The sequence below is a fragment of the Ascidia mentula genome, chromosome 6 (genome assembly GCF_947561715.1).
Source record: "Ascidia mentula chromosome 6, kaAscMent1.1, whole genome shotgun sequence".
Classification (NCBI taxonomy): domain Eukaryota; kingdom Metazoa; phylum Chordata; class Ascidiacea; order Phlebobranchia; family Ascidiidae; genus Ascidia; species Ascidia mentula.
In genome coordinates this window covers 18,341,031-18,358,143 of record NC_138571.1, presented here as the reverse complement: position 1 = coordinate 18,358,143, position 17,113 = coordinate 18,341,031, and the positions used below count along the sequence as shown (strand labels likewise).

The 17,113-nt window shown below is 45.5% G+C and overlaps 1 protein-coding gene across 1 annotated transcript; it reads right to left on the bottom strand.

Annotated features, from left to right (window-relative positions):
* Positions 1 to 617: 617 nt before the first annotated feature.
* Positions 618 to 12,677, bottom strand: LOC145905986 (uncharacterized). Its single transcript, XM_082993361.1, has 8 exons — positions 12,541 to 12,677; positions 12,203 to 12,409; positions 10,436 to 10,545; positions 8,520 to 8,682; positions 7,838 to 7,967; positions 3,837 to 5,123; positions 2,642 to 2,755; positions 618 to 1,696 (listed from the first exon to the last, which is right to left on the bottom strand). Exons 1-7 carry the CDS (start codon positions 12,619 to 12,621, stop codon positions 2,643 to 2,645), a joined length of 2,091 nt encoding a protein of 696 aa, XP_082849487.1. The 5' UTR covers positions 12,622 to 12,677; the 3' UTR covers positions 618 to 1,696; position 2,642.
* Positions 12,678 to 17,113: the final 4,436 nt, after the last annotated feature.

Sequence of the window (17,113 nt, the reverse complement as noted above, 5' to 3'; positions counted from 1 at the left end):
CGGAACGGAAGTTTTATTGTGTCACCACCGGTCGTCCGAATCGCGCGTTCTGAATGTCGTTCAATGCGCGCTTTTTGTTCGATTTCTCTGCACGCGCGATTGTGGCGGCGAGGAGGGGGGTTCTAGTCGCCGCACGTATTCATCGTTAAATAGAAACGAAACAATCGCCGCCGTTCTAAAGCAAACGTTCTATGCGCGTTAACAAGAATTCCTCCCTTGTTTTATGCTAGGTTTCTACCATCTTCGCATGCGCATTCATTCGACCCTCGCATTATTGTCTCTCACTATTTTGGCGCCAAAACGACATTTTTCCCGCCGACTCCCTGCAACGCATGTGTTTGGTTTGTTGCTAAACATATGTTGTATTAATAAGTGTACTGATATAGACCTGATAGGGAAAATGTCAAAAGTTACTGCAGGAATCAGCCTGTACATAGTCCTCACAACAATTAACAACAAATTTTGATTTAAATAAGAGTTTGTTTCATGTTTTGGTGGGATTTAGTCCTATTTCAAAGGTACCCCAAGCCAAAACCCCAGCTCTTGTCCTACTGTTCTCAGAGCCACAATGCGCGTGAGTAGGACTGATTTTTTCTTTCAAGCATCACACATGAAACTTGTAGTTGCGGATTTATTCGATTCTGCGCTTGATACTTGCAAAAGTGGAACTAACGAGCAGCGGAAGAAACACGTGGCAATATATATGTATTTTATATATAAAGCACACGATCGGTACACCCGATACCTGTTGCACACAATGCCCTTCAACATACACACACGAAACACACAAGAAAAACGCCGAGGGAAAACGAGGATAAGGTGTAGCGCTTCGAAGGTCAAAACAACGGGGTCAGAAAAGGGAAAACGCGGATTTGAACCTCATAAAAAGCGGTAATACGACAGTGGTTTTCAGAAACAGCAACACGAGTGCGTTAATTCCAGCGAAATAATCGACTGCGCTACAGAAATGGAAAACATTGGGTCCTAAAAAAAGCTGTGACCCCGCCAGTCACTCGCGGGTGCAAGATTTTTTTACTGTAAAAAAGCAATAAAAATCAGGGGAGGGGTGGATTGGGCGGAATTAATTTGGGAAACGGATGTTAGGATTCGCGCCCCGTGAACTTTTTTTAGTCGGCGTTAACACGCTCGCAAGCGCGCTACCAACACAAACAACTACGAACAACCGCACCCGGCCATAAGACACGCGCTCGCCGAATAATAAGACAAATTCATAAGCGAACGATTGCGCTAACATTTAATTAAGGCCGGGACCCCGAACTTGTGAGCATGTCAATGAGCTGACAATCTCATTATGGAGCCGGCGCACCCGGGCCATCCGAGGTGTATGATTTGCAGTGTTGCGCATCGCACGCGTGCGGCGACGGAAGTACAAAACAAGCGAGAGAACAAGGACCGCGAATTCATATTGCCTCGCCGGTCGCCCGCTCAGTTGACGCATCACGACCACCCATATGGGTTTTTCATTTGTCGCAAAGCGTGCGGAGAACGGAAACTTGCAAACAAAATATAGCCGGGGAATCGCCGGAAAGTGGGGTTTATACCAAGGTCTCGGTCACGAGTATGAACGACAACCGTAGCAACTGGCTTCTCCGGGGACAAAACGCCGCGACGCTGGGGGCTGTTGAATGCGTTGTGAACATCCGGGTGTGCTACGAACGCGCCGACCGCCATCCATCTGCAAAGGGACAAACAAATGAGCCGTTTTTAACGAATTGCCAATAACAGGGCGCTGTATTACACACAAAGACACGGCGCGAGGCGACAATTTTCCAAATAGAGAGCTCGGCCTTTTGTCCAATCACATCGGCCTATTATGGTTGGGCCGAAACGTTGGCGACCGATGGCTACAGTTTATTTACACAAGCGTTTGTGAGAGCGAATGAAACGTACATCGGTAGCTTTCCGAGAGGTATCGAGGCCAAATTGGCGTGACCGCTTGCCTTTCACCGCAATATAAATATTTGAACTTATTACTTGTGTGCGGCCCCGGCCGGGCACACCCCTAATCAACACACAGTAAGTCAACGGTTTCTAAACGAAAGTCATAAACGCAAAATCATTTCGAATTATTGCTCGGTCTGTCGCAGACAGCAGCGGCTGATTTTTGAGAAAGAACTGTTGAAACGGCGGCCTACCACTGTTCGGAGTTGTTGGCAACTTATTGGGTCAATTATTGCCCGAGTAAGCTACAAAGGCGCCATTTTCCATCGGTACGAAAAATTTCAGCGAGTTTCATCCCATGGTGACAACGTCGGTGTCACCGCAGTTCGAAAGGCGAATTTGTAATTTTAGTGGTCAATTTGGTTATCATCAGAACGTGACTATTTGCATAAAGTGAGCAAGACACACTGGGCCATTTCATTTACAATTAAAGTGGTTTTCACTGCGCGGCAACAATGCACGCGATCTACAAAATTAAACGATCTGATTGTTGATTACACGTAAGAGAAAGGCCAAAGCTAATATGCTGATTATTATAAGGAAACGTTTCCGGCAAGCTGCTGTGCTCATCATCAGTGCTGTGATTTTTGAATTATCTTTGACTTTTCGATTCCGTGTAAACAACTGCACGTTTTTCGCACCAAACTAACTAGTGATGTTTACTATAAACGTTGCTTACCTTAATTGGCAACGATGGATCGGATGATTCTCTTGTGACCTTCTTCATCAATTTTGTACGGCCTCTCGTCTGTCCGTTGTGTGGCGGGTTTGCTGTTTTTCGACAGGTTCATTGCTGGAAAAAAACAACTCGCGTTATTGAGTCAGAAATCTCGTCGGTGTGAAAATAGATTGGTTTTGCAAACCCATAACTTGTCACAGGGTGTCGAAAACATTTGTTTGCATTTGCTGTGGATGGAAAACCGACTGAATCAGGTTTAACCTTTGTTTACACCCTAAACTTTGGCAAAAGTATTCTTATTTCAAAACTCGACAGCTCGCAAAATTTACGACAAACCGAAACCGGATTCGGTTTAAATTACGCTAAAACCGATGCTGGGGGCATTAGCGACACGCCGGCAGTAAGTCTGTCTCGACTTCTAGACAATGGAGAACGCAACCTATCTTGGGACCTGGCGACAATATCATATCCCACGTAGGGAAAGAGCTTTCCTGCCACTGAGTGCAGGCCGTCGTCGCCGAGTCTCACAGCAGCAGCTCACCACGCAGCATAGGATGGAAATCCCGCATACTTCCTGCTGATTGTCCGATGCGCGGGCGTAGAGGAGACTATTTCAGATTGACGACTGGGACAGAAAAGTCCTCAGCGCTCCTAGGAATCTATGATCGGTCATTTCCCCGATCCACAACGATCAGCCCGGTGGCCACCCGACTCTGACCGCGATGTCGTTTAAACTGTTGTTGTTGCGCCGCAACGCCAATTAATAAAGTTGCATCGCAATTAATGTAAGCCGCAGTTTTCGGGAAGCCATCCATTACATACGAATAATTGAATCAGACGCCGTACATCACAAACTGTACTTGTTTGTTTAATAGAAGGTATGATAAATTCGTGAGCGTGAACTCCCTGTGGCAGAATAGCAAAAAATCCCTTCCTTTCTTTGCAACAAGCTTACGGCAAATTCGAATGATTTTTACTGTAACTCATTTCACGAATTTTACCGCGTTTATTACCCTCTGAAATACTCTGTAGGTCACCACAAAAGTAAAAATCACTTAACCGAAATACCAACGGATCAATACAACATACAGCTACATTTAACTAAAAAGTTAATCGAAAGGTTCGATTTTGCTGACCATGTCAAACAAAACCGAACCTTTCAGGTTAGGTCCGACACAAATAAAAAAAATCTTACGCGTATTGGAGCCGGAATCTGAGAACACGTCGTCTTCCTCTTCATTCGGCTCGTGTTGGACATCATCCCGCTGTTCTGCCTCGCCAGATGACGACTTAAACATGTCGGGAAGCATGATATTGAGATTCTGTGCATGTTGCTGCTGTTGTCTCATCAACGCTAATGCCTCGGAAGTACTCATGCTTCCGCCGTGCATGTTGTTCCTGCGGTTTGCGGCCAATGTAGCTAACGTGGTTGCCAAGGCGTGTTGGGTCTTCGCTGTCAGATTGCGATAGGCCAGATGACGATGGTATTCCTCCATCCAAGAGCTGCTGAACTTTTCCGAAGCGCTGGAGGAGGATGACGGAGGAGCCGAGTCTGGAGACAAGCTCCGTTCGGGGGATCCATGCTCTTCCATCTTCAGTTCGGGACCGGCAGCAGGTGAAGAGTAGCTGGACTTACGCGAGTCGCCGAACGAGAATACACTGGGACGCTGCACGCACGCGTCTTCGGAAGACTGACTTCTTGCAGCTGCTTCGGAATGCGAGGGTTCTGAAACTGCCGGAGCGTTTGGTGGCGATTTTCTCGATGGTTCCGCAAGGTTTACAGGCGACCAGATCTTGAACTTCTTTTTCTCGCTGCTGCAACTGTTGTGTCCACGTTGGGAATCTCTCGGATCGTTTGGAACCAGCATGGAGTGCTTCTCAGGTTGTACAACGCCTCCCGGTGAAGAATTTGAAGCGATTCGACGCATGTGGGGTGTGTGAAGGTACGGTGTTCCACGGTCCATGACTGGTGGATCTCTGATGAAGTTGAATCTTGCCGACGCGGGTGAAGGAGAACGATCGAATGAAGAAGCAGAAGCAGTTGGCGAACTGATGCTGCTTCGTCGCACAGGATTGCTTTTCACTACTCCGAATCCTTCCTTACAAAGACTATGTTGACCTGGATCTGGTTTCGGACTATCGGACGAGTGCGGTGAACTGGAATGTTCCGGGTGAGCGCGCTGCAGGGATTCGTTTATCTGTTGCTGCAACTGCTGCTGAAAGTGTTTCATCGGATCAGTGGGACGAAGATGCGGAGGCAGGGAGGCGAGATGGCGAAGGAAGAGCTGCGTGTGGATGTGGTTGTATGAGAGGTTACTAGGAAAGCAGGGAGACTGCTGGGAAGTCCCCTCCTCCTCTGACGTGTCACCGCTGTTGCTTGGCAACGGCGCGACGGCTGAGTGATGAGATTGGATCTCGGGGGAACGTTTTCCTCTCGCTTCTTCAGGCTCCGCGCGATCGTCGAAATGCTGACTCGCTTTGCCTGGAGATCAGAAAACGGTTGTTGGTGTTGAAACTCTCGGATTACATTGCACGCATTCAACAAACCGCATGCGGGGGGCAGGGCCTTTCCAGCGATAAATATAGAGATAAAACGCAGGGCGAAACTTTGCTGCGAATTTGATATCGCAAAGCGGCGGGAAGCGCGATTCAGAGTGTGTCGGGACGGGCTGCGGAGTTTATATGCTCGTGCACAGCCGCTGTTTTCCAGGTTTTGCCAAACTTCAATGTGTAATTATTGCAATAATAATAGGAAGTGGGCGTTTGGGTGAAACCCGACACCGGTTGGCTTCCATAAGGCCAATTCTTATTTGGGATGATCAAACACTTATCCCCACATGCCCGAAATAAAACCATGGTTACGAAAACGGAGTATGATCGACATCTAGATGTGGTGATCAACTGCAAACAGCCACAAAAAAACTGTTTTTTTTTAATTGTGTTTTGATAAAACTGCAATGATGCGTCGGGCACACTATTTTAAGTGGGAACACATTTTCCTGCACCAGCCCAGCGCCAAATCACATGTTTAGACTCGAATACGGGTTAAAACGTAAGGTATTTGCAAGCAGGAAATGGCAGGTTAAGCCTTCACTTCAAAATAGTGTAATCATCATACATTCGGTTGCGGAAACAATTAGAAATTGCCAATGTGAGGATATTCTCTTACGTAAATTGGGTGCAGTTCCAGTTGAGCCATTGTTACCATGGCAGTTTATTGTTCGAATGCGACCACAACAACGGGACTTCGATTATTTAGCGCAACTTGGAATATTGAAAGAGGCTTGGTCGGACAATGCCAGTCGGTTAATGTATGCGAAGTGAATAATGATGAGTCTTATTGTAAGTACTGCTGTGCGACCCCCCGTTAACATGAAGACAATTGCAACAAGCGCACAATCGTTTAGGCAAATTAGATCCCGTTTAAACTATTTAGGTTTCGTTGGAAGGGACATCGGGTTCAACGGAAGGATTGCCAATCGTTAAAGCACCAGGCGGTTGAAGACGATAATAGTAGCTTTATTATATAATGTGCATTATTGCTGAATCTAACTAAATCTAATCGAGAGGTAATTAAAAAAATTGTACATACAATATCACCGGCAAATTTATTACAACTCAGCGTTTTGGTTACAATGCCAAACAGCTGACAGTTTTAAAAGAAAATCAGCTTATCAACAGTTACATGCTATCGCAACAAGCAACCATTAACTAATTCAGATCAGATTACCGGTTTTACTTTTGCGCATGCAAGTCAGATTAACCGTTGCATGGGAACGGAAACAGCACAGACCGCATTCCACAAAACGCTTAACAGTGCTGTGTTTACACCGAGCTCTGCCCCAACGGCCACAAAGCACCCCGGCCGGACGGGCACGGTTGTTTTTGGAAAGGGTGTCGAGTAACCACATTTTATTAGCAAAGGACGCACGACTCCAATTCCCCGTCAATGAGCTCGAAAATTTTGATGGTCGTGGGAAAATAGAGCAAATTAACGGCGCCGAGATTTTTTGTACCAATGCTCCGCCAATATTGGATCCTGTGCACTAGGATCCCTGTTTTGCAATACACAAGAAACGGTGGCTGCTGTGGTGAAGTTATGTTTCAAGGAAGTGCGAGCGTTCTTCGTAGCCAGGTTTCGATTAAGGTTTACTTTTTTTGGTTAAATATTTATAATCAATCTTTGGAATATACAGGCAGGACTTGGTGTCAAATAACGGTTACTGCTTTCGAAACTAAAACACTAGTTACCGCAGTGCATCTACAACAGCTGCAAGTGAAACGGGAAATAAGCAACACAAGGACCTGACAGCATCATATTTTCCTGTGCTATTAATATGATTTTTTCTCTATAGTTCTGGCTACGTGCAATGCAATTCTCCAATTCGTCGGAGAATCTCGGTAAAACGCGTGCGAATTGAGGTGGAAATTCGCACGTAACATTTTTAGCTTCGTAATCGTCTCAAGCGTTCAAGTTTGTCGCAACATTTTGCCCCGCCATGTACGATTTTACGAATGTGCACAAAAGGTCCATCGATTGCCTTTATATGTCGATTGCCGGCTGTTCGCGCCGATCGAAGGCGATATAATCGAAAATACTGTGACGCACACTCGTTCCCAACGCCTTCCCGTGGATATTGTTATTACATCTTTCGCCCAGACACATTTACAAGCCCTTGACACGAAAGCGCACTGGCCCTGTGCCCACCCGCAACTTTTGTCACGCAATGCTGAAAGAATAGGCGACTGCCAATATCGCGGTTTGTTCGACTTGTCTCGGGAGTTCGGTGCCAAGCAATGTAATGATGCTGTCGGAGATGTAATTGGGAATGCTTTTGCTGTCCTATCACGATGTAGACCGATTCGGGTTTTGGATGTAAACTGCTGGTAATGACATTTGCGTTGCGACGTGGGAGACATGCATTTTATTGATGGACGTCAATTTTAAGTGAGCTGCTGACAAGGGCACTGTTTCGACACATAAACATATTGTCGTCTCCATTGCTAACAAAGGGAGTAAATTTTAGTGTGTTTCGAAGCACTTGTCTCAAAGTTGGCGGATAATCCAATGTAAAATACCAACAGATTCGTGCACATCACATAATCTCTTATACCAAGCAGCCTATAGGCCTTTTTCCCCGTGCAACGCAGGAAAAAAAGCGACATTTTCAATTGTAAAATCATGAACATCCATACCTGGTTCCTTGTCCTGCTCCATTTCATCGTCGTCACTGTTTCTGTCATCGCCACATCTGTTACGTGGCGACCAGGTCATTCGGTTCTCCTTCTTCAGCCTTCTTCGCGCGTTGGCAAACCAAGTCGACACCTGCAAGTTTACGAAGCACGGGTCAAATGCATTATTCAGCTGCACAGAGGGCAATTTTTTGTCAGGGGAAAATTTTGTTGCAATAACCTCCGTTCCATTTCGACCCATTGGGGAGTTTTATCAGAAGCATTTTACCTGTTGTATCTCATACACTTTAATTGTAAAATTTTGGGTGTGTCTGTACGTTAGGGAACATTTCGTCAACAACGGATATGGAACCATTTTGCCTACTTATTTGACCCTACATAAATGTTTTCTCCATTTTTTGCAATCCGAAAAATTACCCACATATTATATGTGGGAAACTTTGCGTAGCTAAGAGTAAGCGCAGGTTAACTACAAAACAAATACCTCACATAGTGTCAGGTTTGCAAACGAAAATAGATTCTATTTAAATAAGAAACTGAGGATGCCCGTGCATGCACAATCCATTTTTTAATGTTTGTAATCCAACTGACTTGCAATCTTGCCCCACATAGTAGTGAAAATGCTCGGTTTGAAAACGGAGCCGCCGCGCGACAACAAATGCTCAAATCGAGGCAAGAAATTTACCTGTGTCAGTGTCATCTTGGACACGATAGCTAGCATGATCTTTTCGCCCTTGGTGGGATACGGGTTCTTCCGGTGTTCGTTCAACCAAGCTTTTAGCGTCCCAGTGGATTCCCTGGTGGCGTTTTTTCGTCGACCGCCATCGTTCAAAGCAAGGGACCCGTAGCTGCGAAACAACAATACGTGTTGATCATCTCCGGTCGGATAGTTCGGGTGTTTTGCTTCGCGTCGCCGCTAAAACGCTTTTCCTTGCAGTGTTTCTGGTTATCAAGGGCGAGGTGTAATAAGCACTGCGTGACCCCGAGGCAAATGTCAGAAAAACCGTTCCGCGAAGCATATATACATGATGATATACGCGAACGCACAACTCCGCAAAATTGGATGGTATGTCAGCAATACAAACCCCTCGCTTTAAGGGCGTCAACTAGATTCTGTCTCGTTCAAGTGTCAACAGGCATGCGGACGTCGTAAAATTAAGCGCAGTTTCCACTTGCGTCTGGGCAATTCCATAAACACCTTCCACGGCGATTATCGGTGAAATAATAGGAAATTGGTACAAGGACATATATCAGCTTACAGAATGTAACACGCATGCTGCTTGCACACTGTCAGCAAGACAACGTTATCCTTTGCGCTCCTCAGTATTCAATGGCCAAACGCCATGTTTCAGTGCAGAGCAATATTCCGTATGTTACATTGCAGACAGCTAGGGCCGTGAAGGGCCGCTATACAACTGGGAAATACGGGCATGTTTAGCATGAAAACAACGCCGGACCGTGTTAATTACTTCCGCGTTTCGTTGCGGGGTTCTTTTGTGCTTTAGCAAACAGGCCCGGCTTATTGGAAACATGTTCTATGGCGCGCTTCTGCGAGTAACCGATCACAACACGAAGTCGGACAGCTAGATTCTCAATTCGCCAAATCTACATGCGAAATTTATTTTTGAAGCGGCAAAAATTGTGAATAAGATGGAATTGGTCTCGGAAAGTGGGATCACCCCGCAAGCAAACCGCCTCTTCAAGGCTTTGCGTTTAGAGCGTGGGTTCCACGGTACTTTTTTGTGACCGCTCTGCTTTGGCCTATTTCACGTGCTACGCACCAAGTGCAAATTAATTTCTGTGTCAAGACATGCCTTTGTGGAGGGTAAGAAAACGTCTTTCCTCACGATAAATTTTGTTATTTTTCGCCATGTATGTATGGAACAAAACACATGTAATAGGACACCGATATTTTGACAGCAAAACTAAAGGCTGGCCAATACTGGGAAGACTTCCCGCCGTTCGCAATATTTTCGTGCGATCAGAAACAGATGTTCGGATGGTGCACACATAGCTGGAAGCGATGAACGAGCGGAATTCGCCGGCCTAGGATATGTGCAATGCGCGCATTCGCCGCTCTTCAACAGGTGCAAGAAAATTAACCAGAAATAATCCGTCGTGTGGTATAACAGGGATTTTCGCGCCGCTGTTCGTCGGTTTCAGAATACAGGAAAGAGTTTGGTTTGCTTATGGTGTCTACTCCGGGGGTGAAACACCGGGATACAGCGGCTTATGTTGGCCTATCGTCGTCTATATTGTATTGAAGTTATCTGCGACGGTTCTGATTGGGCGCCATTTTTAAGTCAGATTTTGCCGTGAACACGACTGTTGGGTTGTTTTGCAAGGCATTTGCTGTTGAAGTTGACTTTTAATATGTCAAGCCATGTATTCGATCGTAATTTGATTTTAAATTGTTGCAACTACCTTGTTCTACCCACAGGGTCAAAAGAACACTTGATGCGACAAAAAAAACATTTAGATTTCAAAAAAAAAAAACTACTACACAAGGGATATCCATGCCAAAAGATTTCTTGCATAAATTCTTGCACGGCGTTACAAGAATAGGACGATTTGTCGGTCACGATTGCTTTAATTACTTACCCTCCTTGGTACACCAAGCTGGCGATGGACGGATCGTAGCCAGTCAGAAGCGGAGATTGTGCAACTTGGGAACGCCATTGGTTCGAAATTTCCTTGTGGTTGATTCGACCCTGAAAAAGACGCAAATGAATGTCTGAATATTATGGACTCGCGTAGGACAATCAACGACCCCTCGAAAACAAACCCCAGGTACAAAGTGCGCCCAATTGATGGCGAACATGGGACCCATGGCTCATCGCACGACATCATTGTACAAGGCGCGCGTGCGGCGCGTGCACTCTAGCAAACGAAACCGTTACAAGGAATATGGACTCGCGCGCGTTTTGATTAATGCAGGGGAATCTCTAGCTTGCTGAGTAGATCCTTTGTTGACCAGATGCGTTCATCACACGATACCGTGTTTTCCATTATTGCTACATAGCTCACTGGCGAACGCGGCCATTTCCTTGTCGCAAGACGGTGCTGGCATGAACACAAAGGTGCTTGTTAGTTCCTCGTAAGGCGATGGGCCGCTAATAGCCCGCGATATGACGTGACAGGGTTTCTATTCGGGAACTTTACTTGCGGAAGTAGGCGCGAAGCGATTTCGCACATCGCAATATTGCGATCTATAGAAGGCTAATCACTGGGAAACATTTTAACTGACTTAACATTGTACAACCAAAATCCACGGAACAGTAAAGAATAAAACAAAGTCACCAAATTGTATTGGCCACGAATATTCTATGCAGATAACGATGTATTTACATTATTGTTGAGAAAAATAACTATGGTCGTATTTACATAAGAAAACTGGTCAAAACTATTTCAAGATATGCCAATATATACATCACAATGACTTTTATATAATAAACACGTGGAGGCGCAGTGGTTTAACATACGGTTTCATATAAGATGGCTTGGAAATTCATATTAACTCTTGCTAATATGCTGCCATTGTATTGCATCTAACATGCCATATATGATGCATAGATTACACGGTGGTGTTTACCAAGCCTAATATGTCTGTGTAATAAGCTTCCTTGTGTGCCTGTGTAATAAGCTTCCTCAAATAAATCGCTTTTGTCTGCTACTGGGTATCTTAATCGGTTCACACGTAAATTTGCCTTTGAGTTGGGTAAAACCGTAAACCCAACGACGAACAACTTAAATTTAAACGAATGTTCAGTGGAAAAACACGTTATCACCATTTTGTGCAGCATTGAAATTTGCGTCCAGAATTTCGTGAAATAATGCTGGACTTTAAAATGCAAAATACCTATGCGTAATGGTTCTAAATTTTATCCAATGTGATGTCTCATAAACACGCTTAACACGTTAACGGGTGAAGACTGCAAGTTCTTTCATGCCATAGATGACAGGAGTACACTAGTTTGGTGACCACTGGTTTTAACGCACAAACAGAAGAGTCCGCGAAATTCAAGTCTTACGCGTCGCGCGTTCAATTGCACTGAGTTCGACCTCGCGGGAAAGACTAAAACAGCATAAACAGGAGTGAGACAACTGCGTTACATGTCAACGCCCCCACAAAGCTCTTGCTTGGAACAGTTGTCGTCGGGTAATAACCATAACAAGGCAATATCCTATCAGCCTACACCCGGGGTCACAGTCGGGTCGTCGCCACTGCAAGTTAGCGTTTGGCCCCGTCGCCATTAACAGTTGTCCTTTGACGCTTGATCTAATTTGCGCGATTGGATTAGAGGGGTTCAAATCACACAGCTACGCCTGATCGAAGCGCCGATGGCTGTAGAACATTTGAAGACTTACTAAGATTGGCTGATAGGCCGCAGTAGGGTCCACGCCCTGGAGTCCGGCATAGAGGGGCGAATTGCTTGTGTAGGGAAGGCCGTAGAGGGCCGAGGCCAATTCTGGAATTCTGGCCGAGAAAGCACGGGCGTCGGCCCCGGGAAATGGAAACATGGACACGGGGCTACTTGGAATGGAGACGCTCGTTCGAATTTCTCCATCGTTGGTCTAAAAAGCGAGGGTCATAACATTGAAGACATGCATTATCACAAATACAGTGAAAGCTTGGGAGAATCTATATTTGATTCAATAAATTAGTTTATGTGGGTTATTTAGGGGACAACAATTCAACCACAAACCTGGTGGGAAGGTGTTGGGCCAGCGGGTCTTGACCCCACGTTTGGGGCTGACAGCATAGGGGGGTGTGGAAGAAAGGACATCGTTTCGGGGACAGGTTTCACATTTAACAAACACTTCAGTTTTCAAACAAAAACCTGCAATGTAAAAAAATTCATATTTTGTTCAAAACGTACGAAAAGAAACGCTTTTACAGAAAACGTGGACACGGTTTACGACTCACGTACGGACGCCATTTTCTAATATCTCAAAAAGCTGAGTTAAACAATCTGCCTTCAACCAGTTACACGCCTTGGTTGCAATGTGTAAACAACCTTCGTTGTGTTGACTTTGTAACTTAATTTAACGCCCTGTTACTAAACTGTATAAAACCAATGCATTTCTACACTACCGGGCGAAAGCACACCGACTAGCACTTGGCAACCGCTGATTGACTAACGCTTGCCCGACACTATAAGGAATACATAACGGCCGACCGGCTATAAAGTATCATGTATTTCCGCAGTTGTGCGCGCAGCAGAGCAGGCGCCATCTAAGAGAGCGTCGGGCGTGTTAATGTCTGTCGCAGCGGGTGGGAAATCTTGTGGTTGCGCCACGTTTTTTGCCAAAACAACTCGCAGCGATTTACAGCACCCACCGCCACTGCTTCCGTTTTTAACTTCACGCAAACTTCAAAGGCCGTTATCACCAGGAGTGGTTCGAACTGTTTAAAGCGCGGCAAAAACGCAAATATCAGCACCTATTGTCCGCTTCAGATACGCAGACAAAACGCTGCTCGGAGAGAAGCTTGCGAAACTGTCAAGAGACTGGATTCCTCACTGCGACCACGGTTGCACGGCTCCGTGTACTGCCAGCTTCGCAGCCACAACACTGCACAGCACAATACCAGCGCGACAAAAAACATTGCCGGAAATTACGGCTTTACACATGTTTTCTCGCTTGTTCTCGTACAATGGGCGACGCCACGCTACGCCGCGACAAGGCAGTCGCAGTCAACAAAATTCGAACCCAAACCAGAAAATCTGTTATTGTTTCAATGAGATGGCTGACGACGGCGAGGTTCTTAACCGTCGTACTACGGTGATTGGCTTAGTATGTGTGATTATTTTACACCAAAAAGCTGTCAATGAATCTTTGCTTTACGCCTAAATGGAATATATCGCACAATGGCATTACATTACAACAACCAAACAGATATGCTTATATGATACAGATATTGTTACTCATGTTTAAAGAAAATTTTGCCAAAGTCACAGTCAAGATCAAATTACGTTTTCTGCGAGTATTTGATACAAATGTTTATGACACAAATATCCACAAAACCGGAATCATTTTCCAAAAAACAAAATGCATCCGAACGGCTCCTTTCAAGAAACACTCCAGGCTCCCCGCAGGTTATTTGCATAAAAGCTAGCAAGTATAACACAACAATGCATGCCTTGATCGCGCGCACGTGCAGAAAGTTGCGTAAGGCCCATCATAACTCTTGCGCAGAAATGTATTTCCTTATCGACCTTAGATCTCACGAATCACTGTTGTGCGTCGAAAGACTACGCGGCGGTTCAATTCACAAAAGACAAGTGTTGGGGAAGCGTGCTCTTACCGGGGCAAGTGCAGTCGGAAGGCCGCTGCAAAACATAAACACAAGACAACTTGCATTGCACGCTCGCCTCCCCACACGACCCTCCCCAGCAAAGCGAAAACACAAACAACACGCGAGATGAGAGTTGTTTTGCATGCGCTCTCGTTTGTTTGGGGTTTTTGGGAAAACACAGATTCCGGTTCGTTTGTTTTCGGCTCGCCGGTTTGCCGGAAAGAGGAAAAGGAGAGAATTTTCGAATGTCGAAAGCACAAACGGCGTTGGTGCTACTCGATATTCCCTATCATATCACAACATCGTGGAGACTGACTGGCAATTTCGTTCGGAAATGAGGCTACAATGCATGACCGATGCACCCATTTGTCTTATTTCTGGTTCTCGGTAAGAAAACGCATGATTTTCAAATCGATACCGAATACATGCCAAGTAGCTGAGAAATTTATCGTTGCCAATTCGCTCTGCATACACTTCACACAGTGGGACAAAATAAAAAGGGGTATCCCCCAAGTTGCGTAAAGGATCCATCAGTTTAGGATGAAGATGCGCCAAAATGTGTAAAACCTGATGCGGCGCGGTGCTGTTTCACACGTGAACGTCGACTGTAAACAAACAGGTCGTGACAACGAGCCGACGGAATGTAACACCGAGAAATCGGCTTCAATTTGTGACCGACTCAAACAAATAAACAGCAGAGGCGACCGCATGTGGCCCAACACGGTGATTGTCAATCTCAATTATCGGCGCATTTTGATCGGTAAAGTTTCATGTTTCCCGCTAACACAAATAACCGAACGCGTAAGGGCAGCCGACACACCTGCACACCGGCCCGTGAATCTGTGGGAAACCGCTTGCACTCGGACACAGCCGTTCGCGGCTCGCTCCAGGCCCGAGAGTGAATCACCAAACCCCGGTGACCGCGCGCGTGTTCTTGTTGTGCGGAAACCGCTCGAAACCGGAATAAGTCGCGTCAAAAAACGTCTCCGCCCTATACCGGAACTTGCAATGCAGCGCTTGACACGATGTAACGGCCTGTAAATTGTCGGTGCCACGATTTTATGACGCATCGAGCCTCGAATAAAGATAAACGCCTGCCGTATGATGGAGCAAGAGAGTCACCGATTGTGGCGCTTGCGAAAGCAACAGTCACAGTTCGAACGGTTGCTGTTAAAAGCATGACGCATGATAATATAGCGTGGTGATAAATTTGCGAGACTTTTGTGCTTCTGTATCGCAAACACGCTGCTGTGACTTTTCATTGCACAACATTTTTATGATAAAATTGTTAGTATAGTAGGGTTTTGATATCAGAAATAAGCGCTTGTTCATTTTTTATCAAGTTACAACGCAAAAAAAAACATAACTTGTCAAAAAAACTAGCCCATGGTGATTCTGACACTTCATCAAAGAGTTTTATCTCTTTTACATTTTTCTACGTAATCTGTACGTGGTTGTAAAATACTTTCAATATCTACGCTTTAATCCAAGGCACAACGCTCCGTGTATAAGTAGACAGTAACCACTTAGGCAGTGACATATTTTCTGCATATACAAAATAATTCATTAGCGCCTAAAGCCGGACTGAAAGCTCACGGGGCGCGTCGAAATTTGGAGAGCGGCATGTTTTAGCAGTGGCCGAAATCGGTAATCCAACACTAGTGCTGATCTGCCTCATTTAGCCCGTGGGGCCGGCGGGGGCCAACAGACCCTAAGGGCCCCAAGAACAAACGTAAAGCGAAGGAAAGAGCAACCGAAATTTCTAGTGCGACCCATAGGGGGCAAGAAAAGGGGTAATTTATAAATAGAAACCGCTTGTCTGTCGTCAAAAATCTCGATTTGACCCACGTCACGCTACCTGGACTTCAACTAATTGGTTGCGCCGAAATGAGCAATGTTTGTTCAAGAAGGGCGCGCAGTTCCTGTCGGCGCGAGCATTTTCAGACGAACACGTTAACACCAATCACAACATACCGTGGTCAGGATTTTTCAGGGTTTAATGATTACATGTGCGCGCTCACCCGTACAATAAAATAAGACAAATTCGCAGCTTCTGTCTGTGCAGTTATATAATATAGTTATAATATCCCCCAATATAATATAGTTTTAAAAGCAAAATACAAGACAAAAACCATGACAAACAGTACTAAAATGGCGCTTGCTTCAATACCAGACCCTAACCGACCTTGCATTGGTTGACACAACATTTTTAAATCGCTCAAATTAAAGAAAAATGTTTACAAAAGCTACTACAACTTACATAGGCTGTTGACTGCATGTACCGATGTGATTAGTTTGATCATGGATTATTTCGTATTTTTTATACGCAATACCAGGAGTGCACGACCTAGAAGTCAAAACTACACCAGAGGAATTACCGGATTATCCTTGGCGAGTTCGAAACAAATTTCGTCGGGAAATTATTTAGCAACTACCGGCGCACGGCCTACTACATACATCCTATTGTTACTCTGCCGCCTTTGTAACACTTCCCAAAACTTTCGCCGCTGCAATAACAAGTGATTACCGCTGGCAGTTAGGTAACAAAAAGCCGGCGTCGGACAAGGGGGCTAAGATGGACTGTGTTGTTTTAGCGCTGGCAGGTGGTGCAAAGCAGACAAGTCGACAGACTGTTAGATCAAGATGGAAGGGGTTGCCATCCGGCCGTGAACATGCAAGGCAACCGACCCATGTTCGTCTGCATTTTTTGTCTTTACAGGCATGCGGCGAGAGGCATCAAAGTGTATCCGCCCTGGACGCCGCTTTCAGTCCGTATTACGCCTCGTGGTCCGCGTTTGTTTGCAAAAAAACGGACAAACCCATTAGTGCAGTAGCTCTACGCATATTTTCCCGCTGCAAACCTCACCGAGCAGGGGGGTTTTCTTCCCGCCGAAGCAGATTCATTATGTTTGCGGGTTTGGTGATTACTTATGGCGCAAGTTGATTGATGCTGTGATGAGCACGGGCTTTCCGTGAGTTAA

Excerpts from the sequence above, each read along its gene's own strand:
- LOC145905986 (XM_082993361.1), bottom strand. The coding sequence starts at position 12,621 with ATGTCCTTTCTTCCACACCCCCCTATGCTGTCAGCCCCAAACGTGGGG. Across the intron at positions 10,546-12,202 it reads CGGCCTATCAGCCAATCTTA|GGTCGAATCAACCACAAGGA; the intron begins GTAAGTCTTCAA and ends CGTCTTTTTCAG. Across the intron at positions 5,124-7,837 it reads GGAGCAGGACAAGGAACCAG|GCAAAGCGAGTCAGCATTTC; the intron begins GTATGGATGTTC and ends TCTGATCTCCAG.